The sequence below is a fragment of the Phocoena phocoena genome, chromosome 1 (assembly GCF_963924675.1).
Source record: "Phocoena phocoena chromosome 1, mPhoPho1.1, whole genome shotgun sequence".
Lineage (NCBI taxonomy): Eukaryota > Metazoa > Chordata > Mammalia > Artiodactyla > Phocoenidae > Phocoena > Phocoena phocoena.
Genome location: NC_089219.1, coordinates 76,510,996 through 76,523,532, shown reverse-complemented (window position 1 = coordinate 76,523,532; position 12,537 = coordinate 76,510,996). Strand labels below are relative to the sequence as shown.

General features: G+C 36.3%; 1 protein-coding gene across 1 annotated transcript in view; it reads right to left on the bottom strand.

Moving 5' to 3' along the window:
- Nucleotides 1–3,520, bottom strand: part of LOC136131272 (calcium-activated chloride channel regulator 1-like) — an 81,094-nt gene extending 77,574 nt beyond the window's left edge. The window contains 4 exon segments of the mRNA XM_065888118.1: nt 483–587; nt 1,355–1,494; nt 1,693–1,833; nt 3,362–3,520. Coding sequence (XP_065744190.1) covers nt 483–587; nt 1,355–1,494; nt 1,693–1,833; nt 3,362–3,520 — 545 coding nt within the window.
- Between the last annotated feature and the right edge of the window lie 9,017 nt (nt 3,521–12,537).

Sequence of the window (12,537 nt, the reverse complement as noted above, 5' to 3'; positions counted from 1 at the left end):
TATACTTCTTAAAAAATCAATTTTCTCACTTATCCTTATGAAAAGTACTTCTTAAGCTCAAGATTAAATGAAAAATAAATATATTTAATATGAGGCTCTAACAGTTTAATTGATTTCAATGAAACAGATTCACCTTAAAAAGTTATGAATCAAATGGAATAAAAGATTGGGTAGGAACTTGAACTCTAACTCTCAGATATCTTAAGTTTTAGGGTACAACGTTTCTCTTTCTCTTTCCTCTGACAATAACATATTTTTAGTACAACTCCCATGAATACTGAAAATTTTCCCAAATTTTGATTCATCTTGATTCCAAGGTGTAATACCAGAAATTGTTGGACAGATATATAGTGGGGCAGGTTGGATATTGCAGTTAACTCTGAGCATTCAACCACTGAGGTAGCCTTTGTTTGCCTAGTACAGAAAATTAAAAAGTCATAAGTGAAAGGTTTTGAAAACAGATTTGTTCAATAGAATGATACCTTGTTGCTTCAATAGTGTTTCTTCTGGAAATATAGAATGGCTGGTCCACATTATACTCATCAAATATTCCCCATCGGAGATGGGCCCACTCATGGACAAATACTCTGCATATGAGAGAATATTGCCACTTATAAATTTATGTTTACAATACATGTATCCCGGCTTTTTGAAAGTTCACGTTACACCACTTCACTTTTACGAAAGACCTTAGTACCTGTTTTTGCTAACAGAAAGAAGTTCGAAGAGGACTTTTGCTTTTATGAAAAAAAGCGAAAAGTAAAAATAGCAATCAGCATTTGTTTCGCAGCCAGCTGTTTTACAAACAGCACACACCCAGAGCAGGAAGAATGGCACCACCAAGCTCCTTCCCTGGGAATCGCTCTCAGCATCTCACCCTCAAACCCCATAGATTTGAACTGTGTTTGTGAGCATCTGTGCTTTATCTCGACATATTTTGTTCATCTGTTAACAAGATGTGTCCTAAGCTAATTGCTTCTTTGCTGTATACATTCTTATGAAAGCTTTCATAGAAATGCTTCTTTTGGATAGTGGGGGAAACCTGTATTTGACTATTTTCCGTATATTTTAAGTCTCCCTTCCTCAACCTAACTGGGTCAAGGAAATCTAGAAATTGACAACTTTCATAAGGCCAAAGAAGTTAAAATGAGTTAGTATCAATAAATGGTTAATTTTATTATTAAACACACACAAAAAGAAATATAATTAGGTTGAACATAACTAGTAAATTTCCAAAGGTATTAACAACTATTTTTTCCTTTAAAAATTTTTTAAAAATACCATTAATCACAATGTTATATTTGTTTCCAGTGGAAATAAAAATAGTATAAAATAGATATCCCTATCTCAGGACCCATAGATAGGCAAATTATTAGTCAACAAGAAGTTTGGAGTAAAATGTATATATTGTCCTTTTTCTCCACATTTTCCATGTTGAAGTGTATGGGGATCATCTCCATATTTTAGGTAAGAATTAGCAACTATGACATCTGCCTAAAAAGCAGAACAAACAAGCCAAAACAGATCCCAAGAGCAATAGAAACAAGGAATTTTTCATCTAAATTAAGACCCATAATATTACTAATTTAAATACTAAAGTAGTCATCAGTAATTACTAAAAAAATTTGAGTATTAATTTTTTTAAATCACAGGGAGAAAGAAACAGTTTAGGAGCTAGATAAAATACTCTACCTGGTCATGTGCTTCTTGTTTTGGCATTAAGTACTCAGATTTTGACTTCCAGGTCATTGGAATTAAAATGCTTACATTCCTGAAATAAACTCTTCATTTGGTGGCATGAAACAGGTAAGTAGAAGCTTCAGTTACCATTTCCTGAAAAAATTAAAAATACCTTGTAGTAACAATTTCACAATGAAATGAAAATGTACAAACAAGAAGAAGCTAGGGGCTTCCCTGGTGGTACAGTGGTTGAGAATCTGCCTGCTAATGCAGGGGCCACGGGTTCGAGCCCTGGTCTGGGAGGATCCCACATGCCGTGGAGCGTCTAGGCCCGTGAGCCACAACTACTGAGCCTGTGCGTCTGGAGCCTGTGCTCCGCAACAAGAGAGGCTGTGACAGTGAGAGGCCCGTGCCCCACGATGAAGAGTGGCCCCTGCTTGCCACAACTAGAGAAAGCCCTCACACAGAAATGAAGATGCAACATAGCAAAAATAAATAAATAAATAAACTCCTACCCCCAACATCATCTTTAAAAAAAAAAAAAAAGTTAATTTAAGCCCCTCTCCCCAAATATTTTGGCAAAGACTAACTGAAAAATAGGTTACATTTTACTATATTTCTCTAGTCTGGTAAATAAAATTTACCACTGAGCTTTTCATTCAAGGCAAGAGATGCCTGTAAACTCTCATTTTTATATACTTAGAAATCAATTCTTTATTTTTCACTTATCCAGACCTGCATTCAGCATTATGGGTTGGAGCAGGGAGTGAGGGTGCTAGGTGAGATATAAAGGTGATTAAGACTGGCAGTCTGTTGGCAAGTTGCTTATTGAATTGAACAGAGGTGCTTAAAATGGGATTGGGAGTTTAAAGTTTGGTAGATTTTATACTGTTGTTAATTGAAAAAGAACATTTTGCTAGATTTATTTTGAGTTATCTTCTCATAAAGAATGTGTTCATAAAAGGCAAAGTTTTAACAAGCAGTGATTTTCTAAAAATATGTAGGTCATTGGCTTCAAATTCCAGTTTTGCTACTTATCGTATGACTGTACAAATTACTTCTCTCAATTTATACAACAAGGGTAATTAATAATCTCTATTCTTGACCACCTCATAGGGATATTGAGAGGATCAAAGAAAACAGTATATATTAGAGTGCTATATATAGAATATTTTATTATAATGACTAACCCAGATAAAATTAGGAAGTAAGTCAACTTCAAAAATAAGTAATATTTTCTTTAAGATCAGATACCTAAGAATTTCAAAATTGAACAATATGAACAACTGAAAAAAAATGTATGATAATGAACCTCTAGGACTTAAATGGAGGTTAGTTATTGAAACATTATAAAAGTAACTTCATAAAGATAAAATTTGAAAATAATTCTCCAGTAGCTCAAAGGTCTTTCTTTTAGCTTAATGAGTTGGACAAATATTAGTAGTTTGGCCTTTTAATAATTCATTTGGAGAATGACTAATGCTATTAATATATACTACATAATATTTAAACTAAGCAGATATTAATCTTGACAGTTTAGATACATGTTATGTAAATGACGAATACTGTCTAAGCAATTTTGGAAAGTTATAACTGTGTGAATGTGTGTATGTGCCTAGGTAACATGAGTTGAAAATACTCAATGAAATAAATATAAATGGATAATCAATTTTTCACTTACCTTTATGTTTTGAATGAGTTTTTCATCTTCTGGCACACTGGGGTTAATTGCAATGACAGTGCCATCATATCCATTGTTAATCAAATTTACCATTGAGCTTTTCATTCCAGGCAAGAGATGCAAAGTTAGGAACAGAATAACATTCAGAGTGAGCACCATTTTTTCGCATGTTACAATAAACCTATTGGAAATGTAAGGAGAGTATTTATTTATCTGCTTAACTCAGAAATTTGACTCTAGACCCAAATATTTGCAAAAATATATTACTAAAATATATATATATATAATTACTAAAATATTTTGATGAACTTCTTTATCTTATTCTAAAGAGTTCTTTAATTGTTAAGTAGCAATGGGGATTATGCTGAACATTTATCATACTTTCTAAGACAGCTAAGGTGTTAAATACTCATTGAATTGAGCAATTCTTTTAGATTGTTTGTGTAGTAATCATCCTCATCATGGTGATCATTCTTTGTCTTCATTGTCATCATCATCAAATAGTATTAGATATTTTCCAGTTCTGGGATCTATTTACAGAAAAGCGCTCTGTGGAAGGATGAGGAACTGAAATGAAAAGCACCAGGAAATAACAGATGAAAAAGGCTTGTTTAAAAAACAAAACAAACCAAAAATGAATAAAGAAACTAGAGTGGGAGTGGCAGTGAATTAGGATTTCTATTCTTTAGATGAGAGTCATATTATAAGCACAATGGTTGGGAACAGCTATGGGTCAAGGGGAAATGTTTTTTTTTTTGTTACTTTCTCTGATGACTTCTTGGGTATTTCAGTTTTCAAATAGCACTGAATGGTTTAAGTCCTTGTATAACTTGAAAACTTATGATGCTTCAATTAGATTTCTTTTTTGGATTGAACACAAATCTGCCAATATTCCTTAGCTTGAAATAGTTGTACACATAGCATTGTAAGCTGGCTTTAGAGTCAGATGAATCTAAACCTGACCCTTGCCTTTGTCATTTAACAGTCATGTGATTCTTTTTAAAAATTGAGGTATAGTTGTACAATATTATGTTTCAGGTGTACAACATAGTGATTCACAATTTTTAAAGATTATATTACATTTACATTTATAAAATATTGGCTGTATTCCCTGTGTTGTACAGTATATCCTTGTAGCTTATTTTATGCATAGTAGTGTGTAACTCTTAGTCCCCTACCCCTATCTTGCCCGACCCTTCTTCCCTCTTCCCACTGGTAATCACTAGTTCTCTATATCTGTGAGTCTGTTTCCTTTTTGTTATGTTCACTGGTTTGTTGTATTCTTTATATTTCACATATAAATGAAATCATACAGTATTTGTCTTTCTCTGTCTGACTTATTTCACCTAGCATAATACCCTCTACATCCAACCATGTTGTCACAAATGGCAAGATTTCAATATTTTTTAAGGGTAATAATTCATTACATATATATACTACATCTTCTTTGTCCATTCATCTATTGATGGGCACTTGGGTTACTTTCATTTCTTGGCGTTTGTAAATAATGCTACAATGAACATAAAGATGCATATATCTTTTCTATTTCATGTTTTTCTTTTGTTTGGTTAAATATCGAGGAGTGTAATTTCTGGATCATATGGTAGTTCTGTTTTTCTTATTTTTTGAGAAATCTCCATACTGCTCAGTGTTCTGCTCTTTAGAGTACAGAAATAGTAAAACATAGGCACTGCCTATGAATCCAGTTCCAGAATCCATGTTTTTAAAGTATATGCAACATACACTACTTTTCAAAAGGGTGAATCAGTGAGTATCAGCCTAGAAAATTATTTTGAAAGCAGTTTCTTTTTGTTTCTATTACAGACTAGTACTTAACAGTACAAGATCCAAGAGAATGTGGATTGCTATAATTAATTGCTATAAATCAATAGAATTTTTATTTTGTTTCAATTTTAGGTTGAATAATGGAATTTTCAAATGACTATTTTGCCATGGAAACTTAAGTACAGGTCTTTCAGAATTTAATTATTCATTTTTTGATAATTTTGGTGACAGAAAACCTTTCAATAAACAATTCTTAAGTTGTATCTGAAACTGAAATGGTCAACAGAGGTATAAAATCATATTGTCATAAAATTCCAAAAACTTAATCTCTAACCAAGTTTCTTTTCATGATCTTTATTAAAACTTATTTCTTTATTCTTTTCCTGTTGCCTCTTCCTCCTGAAAGATATTTTTCTGGATGCCTCACAGAAGTGTTGAGGTAATAGCAAATTATTTTTTATATATACTACCTTTCAAAGTGTTACATAAAATGAATGAAAAGCAAATGCCATTCTTTGTAACGTGAGATATAAAGAAGGAAATGTTGAGATTTCACCTATGGGTATGGTGTACTGATTCAGAGATTTATGAAACATCACAACGTCACACACCCACTCATGCTACAGTCCAGCCATTCTTAGATGTCATAGTTAATTCCTGTAGAGATTATGCTGGATTTAACCAACTGTTACACAAACTTTAAATTGAAGAATACAGTGAATTGGTAGCTTAATCTCCTTGTAGATACTCCCTTAGAATTTTATTAACCGTTCTTTTTTCTTCGCTTCTTTTTTTTTTTTTACATCTTTATTGGAGTATATTTGCTTTACAATGGTGTGTTAGTTTCTGCTTTATAACAAAGTGAATCAGTTATACATATACATATGTTCCCATATCTCTTCCCTCTTGCGTCTCCCTCCCTCCCACCCTCCCTATCCCACCCCTCCAGGCGGTCACAAAGCACTGAGCTGATCTCCCTGTGCTATGCAGCTGCTTCCCACTAGCTATCTACCTTACGTTTGGTAGTGTATATATGTCCATGCCTCTCTCGTGCCTTGTCACAGCTTACCCTTCCCACTCCCCATATCCTCAAATCCATTCTCTAGTAGGTCTGTGTCTTTATTCCTGTCTTACCCCTAGGTTCTTCAAGACATTTTTTTTTCTTAAAATCCATATATATGTGGTAGCATACGGTATTTGTCTTTCTCTTTCTGACTTACTTCACTCTGTATGACAAACTCTAGGTCTATCCACCTCATTACAAATAGCTCAATTTCCTTTCTTTTTATGGCTGAGTAATATTCCATTGTACATATGTGCCACATCTTCTTTGTCCATTCATCCGATGATGGACATGTAGGTTGTTTCCATCTCCAGGCTATTGTAAATAAAGCTGCAATGAACATTTTGGTACATGACTCTTTTTGAATTATGGTTTTCTCAGGGTATATGCCCAATAGTGGGATTGCTGGGTCATATGGTATCTCTATTTGTAGATTTCTAAGGAACCTCCATACTGTTCTCCATAGTGGCTGTACCAATTCACATTCCCACCAGCAGTGCAAGAGTGTTCCCTTTTCTCCACACCCTCTCCAGCATTTATTGTTTCTAGAGTTTTTGATGATGGCCATTCTGACTGGTGTGAGATGATATCTCATTGTAGTTTGTGTTTGTTTGTTTGCGGTATGCGGGCCTCTCACTGTTGCGGCCTCTCCCATTGTGGAGCACAGGATCTGGACGCGCAGGCTCAGCGGCTATGGCTCACGGGCCCAGCCGCTCCACGGCATGTGGGATCTTCCCGGACCGGGGCATTAACCTGTGTCCACTGCATCGGCAGGCAGACTCTCAACCACTGCGCCACCAGGGAAGCCCTCATTGTAGTTTTGATTTGCATTTCTCTAATGATTAATGATGTTGAGCATTCTTTCATGTGTTTGTTGGCAGCCTGTATATTTTCTTCGGAGAAATGTCTATTTAGGTCTTCTGCCCATTTTTGAATTGGGTTGTTTGTTTTTTTGTTATTGAGCTGCATGAGCTACTTATAAATTTTTGAGATTAATCCTTTGTCAGTTGCTTCATTTGCAAATATTTTCTCCCATTCTGAGGGTTGTCTTTTGGTCTTGTTTATGGTTTCCTTTGCTATGCAAAAGCCTTGAAGTTTCATTAGGTCCCATTTGTTTATTTTTCTTTTTATTTCCATTTCTTTAGGAAGTGGATCTAGGAAAGGATCTTGCTGTGATTTATGTCATAGAGTGTCCTGCCTATGTTTTCCTCTAAGAGTTTGATAGTTTTTTGCTTTACATTTAGGTCTTTAATCCATTTTGAGGTTATTTTTGTGTATGGTGATAGGGAGTGATCTAATCTCATACTTTAACATGTACCTGTACAGTTTTCACAGCACCACTTACTGAAGAGGCTTTCCTTTCTCCACTGTACATTCCTGCCTCCTTTATCAAAGATAAGGTGACCATATGTGCATGGGTTTATCTCTGGGCTTTCTATCCTGTTCCATTGATCTATCTTTCTGTTTTTGTGCCAGTACCATACTGTCTTGATTACTGTAGCTTTGTAGTATAGTCTGAAGTCAGGGAGCCTGATCCCTCCAGTTCCATTTTTCATTCTCAAGATTGCTTTGGCTATTCGGGGTCTTTTGTGTTTCCATACAAATTGCGAAATTTTTTGTTCTAGTTCTGTGAAAAATGCCAGTGGTAGTTTGATAGGGATTGCTTTGAATCTGTAGATTGCTTTGGATAGTTTAGTCATTTTCACAATGTTGATTCTTCCAATCCAAGAACATGGTATATCTCTCCATCTATTTGTATCATCTTTAATTTTTTCCATCAGTGTCTTATAATTTTCTGCATACAGGTCTTTTGTCTCCTTAGGTAGGTTTATTCCTAGATATTTTATTCTTTTTGTTGTAATGGTAAATGGGAGTGTTTTCTTGATTTCACTTTCAGATTTTTCATCATTAGTGTATAGGAATGCCAGAGATTTCTGTGCATTAATTTTGTATCCTGCTACTTTACCAAATTCATTGATTAGCTCTAGTAGTTTTCTGGTAGCATCTTTAGGATTCTCTATGTATAGTATCATGTCATCTGCAAACAGTGACAGCTTTACTTCTTCTTTTCTGATTTGGATTCCTTTTATTTCCTTTTCTTCTCTGATTGCTGTGGCTAAAACTTCCAAAACGATGTTGAATAAGAGTGGGCAACCTTGTCTTGTTCCTGATCTTAGTGAAAATGCTTTCAGTTTTTCACCATTGAGGACGATGTTGGCTGTGGGTTTGTCATATGTGGCCTTTAATATGTTGAGGAAAGTTCCCTCTATGCCTACTTTCTGCAGGGTTTTTATCATAAATGGGTGTTGAATTTTGTCAAAAGCTTTCTCTGCATCTATTGAGATGATCATATGGTTTTTCTCCTTCAATTTGTTAATATGGTGTATCACGTTGATTGATTTGCTTATATTGAAGAATCATTGCATTCCTGGAATAAACCCCACTTGATCATGGTGTATGATCCTTTTAATGTGCTGTTGGATTACGTTTGCTAGTATTTTGTTGAGGAGTTTTGCATCTATGTTCATCAGTGATATTGGCCTGTAGTTTTCTTTCTTTGTGACATCCTTGTCTGGTTTTGGTATCAAGGTGATGGTGGCCTCGTAGAAGGAATTTGGGAGTGTTCCTCCCTCTGCTATATTTTGGAAGAGTTCGAGAAGGATAGGTGTTAGCTCTTCTCTAAACGTTTGATAGAATTCACCTGTGAAGCCATCTGGTCCTGGGCTTTTGTTTGTTGGAAGATTTTTAATCACAGTTTCAATTTCAGTGCCTGTGATTGGTCTGTTCATATATTCTATTTCCTGCTGATTCCGTCTTGGCATGTTGTGCCTTTCTAAGAATTTGTCCATTTCTTCCAGGTTGTCCATTTTATTGGCATAGAATTGCTTGTAGTAATCTCTCATGATCTTTTGTATTTCTGCAGTGTCAGTTGTTACTTCTCCTTTTTCATTTCTAATTCTATTGGTTTGAGTCTTCTCCCTTTTTTTCTTGATGAGTCTGGCTAATGGTTTGTCAATTTTGTTTACCTTCTCAAAGAAGCAGCTTTTAGTTTTATTGATCTTTACTATCATTTACTGCATTTCTTTTTCATTTATTTCTGATCTGATCTTTATGATTTCTTTCCTTCTGCTAACTTTGGGGTTTTTTTGTTCTTCTTTCTCTGATTACGTTATGTGCAAGGTTAGGTTGTTTATTCGAGATGTTTCCTGTTTTTTAAGGTAGGATTGTGTTGCTATAAACTTCCCTCTTAGAACTGCATTTGCTGCATCCGAGAGGTTTTGGGTTGCTGTGTCTCCATTGTCATTTGTTTCTAGGTTTTTTTGATTTAATATCTAGTCTCATAGCATTGTGTTCGGAAAACATAATTGATACCATTTCAATTTTCTTAAATTTACCAAGGCTTGATTTGTGACCCAAGATATGATTTATCCTGGAGAATGTTCCATGAGCACTTGAGAAAAATGTGTATTCTGTTGTTTTTGGATGGAATGTCCTATAAATATCAATTAAATCTGTCTTGTTTAATGTATCATTTAAAGCTTGTGTTTCCTTATTTATTTTCATTTTGGATCATCTGTCCATTGGTGAAAGTGGGGTGTTAAAGTCCCCTACTATGAATGTGTTACTGTTGATTTCCCCTTTTATGGCTGTTAGTATTTGCCTTATGTATTGAGGTGCTCCTATGTTGGGTGCATAAATATTTACAATTGTTATATCTTCTTCTTGGATTGATCCCTTGATCATTATGTAGTGTCCTTCATTGTCTCTTCTAATAGTCTTTATTTTAAAGTCTACTTTGTCTGATATCAGAATTGTTACTCCAGCTCTCTTTTGGTTTCCATTTGCATGGAATATCTTTTTCCATCCCCTTACTTTCAGTCTGTATGTTTCTCTAGGTCTGAAATGGGTCTCTTGTAGACAGCATATGTATGGGTCTTGTTTTTGTATCCATTCAGCCAGTCTGTGTCTTTTGGTGGGAGCATTTAATCCATTTACATTTAAGGTAATTATCGATATGTATGTTCCTATTCCCATTTTCTTAATTGTTTTGGGTTTGTTATTGTAGGTCTTTTCCTTCTCTTGTGTTTCTTGCCTAGAGAAGTTCCTTTAGCATTTGTTGTAAAGCTGGTTTCATGGTGCTGAACTCTCTCAGCTTTTGCTTGTCTGTAAAGGTTTTAATTTCTCCATCAAATCTGAATGATATCCCTGCTGGGTAAAGTAATCTTGGTTGTAGGCTTCTCTCCATCATCACTTTAAATATGTCCTGCCAGTCCCTTCTGTCTTGCAGAGTTTCTGCTGAAAGATCAGCTGTTAACCTTAAGGGAATTCCCTTGTGTGTTATTTGTTGTTTTTCCCTTGCTGCTTTTAATATGTTTTCTTTGTATTTAATTTTTGACAGTTTGATTAATATGTGTCTTGGCGTGTTTCTCCTTGGATTTATCCTGTATGGGACTCTCTGTGCTTCCTGGACTTGATTAACTATTTCCTTTCCCATATTAGGGAAGTTTTCAATTATAATCTCTTCAAATATTTTCTCAGTCCCTTTCTTTTTCTCTTCTTCTTCTGGAACCCCTATAATTCGAATGTTGGTGTGTTTAATATTGTCCCAGAGGTCTGTGAGACTGTCCTCAGTTCTTTTCATTCTTTTTGCTTTATTCTGCTCTGCAGTAGTTATTTCCACTCTTTTATCTTCCAGGTCACTTATCCGTTCTTCTGCCTCAGTTATTCTATTGATCCCATCTAGAGCATTTTTAATTTCAATTATTGTGTTGTTCATCATTGCTTGTTTCATCTTTAGTTCTTCTAGGTCCTTGTTAAATGTTTCTTGCATTTTGTCCATTCTATTTCCAAGATTTTGCATCATCTTTACTATCATTATTCTGAATTCTTTTTCAGGTAGACTGCCTATTTCCTCTTCATTTGTTAGGTCTGGTGGGTTTTTATCTTGCTCCTTCATCTGCTTTGTGTTTTTCTGTCTTCTCATTTTGCTTATCTTACTGTGTTTGGGGTCTCCTTTTTGTAGGCAGCAGGTTCGTAGTTCCTATTGTTTTTGGTGTCTGTCCCTAGTGGCCAAAGTTGGTTCAGTGGGTTGTGTAGGCTTCCTGGTGGAGTGGACTAGTGCCTGTGTTCTGGTGAATGAGGCTGTATCTTGTCTTTCTGGTGGGCAGGTCCACATCTGGTGGTGTGTTTTGGGGTTTCTGTGGACTTATTATGACTTGAGGCAGCCTCTCTGCTAATGGGTGTGTTTGTGTTCCTGTCTTGCTAGTTGTTTGGCATATGGTGTCCAGCACTGTAGCTTGCTGGATGTTGAGTGAAGCTGGGTCCTGCTGTTGAGATGGAGATCTCTGGGAGATTTTTGCCATTTGATATTATGTGGAGCTGGGAGGTCTCTTGTGGTCCAGTGTCCTGAAGTTGGCTCTCCCACCTCAGAGGCACAGCCCTGACTCCTGGTTGGAGCACCAAAAGCCTTTCATTCACACGGCTCAGAATAAAAGGGAGAAAAAATAGAAGAAAGAAAGAAAGAAGGAAAGAAAGAAAGAAAGGAAGAAAGAAAGCAGAAGAAAGAAAGAAAAAATAAAATATGATAAAATAATTACAATAAAAAATAATTATTAAGAAAATAATTTTTAAGAAGTTAAAATAAAAAAGAAACGGACAGACAGAACCCTAGGACAAATGGTGAAAGCAAAGCCATACAGACAAAATCTCACACAGAATCATACACATACACACTCACAAAAAGGGGAAAAGCAGAAAAATAATATATCTTGCTCCCAAAGTCCACCTCCTCAATTTGGGATTCGTTGTCTATTCACGTATTCCACAGATGCAGGGTACATCAAGTTGATTGTGGAGATTTAATCCGCTGCTCCTGAGGCTGCTGGGAGAGATTTCCCTTTCTCTTCTTTGTTCTCACAGCTCCCGGGGTTCAGCTCTGGGTTTGGCCCAGCCTCTGCGTGTAGGTCGCCTGAGGGCGTCTGTTCTTCGCTCAGACAGGACGGGGTTAAAGTAGCAGCTGATTCGGGGGCTCTGGCTCACTCAGGCCGGGGGGGAGGGAGGGGTACGGATGCGGGGAGAGCCTACGGCGACAGAGGCCAGTGTGACGTTACACCAGCCTGATGCACACCGTGCGTTCTCCTGGGGAAGTTGTCCCTGGATCATGGGACCCTGGACGTGGCGGGCTGCACAGGCTCCCTGGAAGGGAGGTGTGGATAGTGACCTGTACTCGCACACAGGCTTCTTGGTGGCGGCAGCAGCAGCCTTAGCGTCTCATGCCCGTCTCTGGGGTCAGCGCTGATAGCCGCAGCTCACGCCCGTCTCTGGAGCT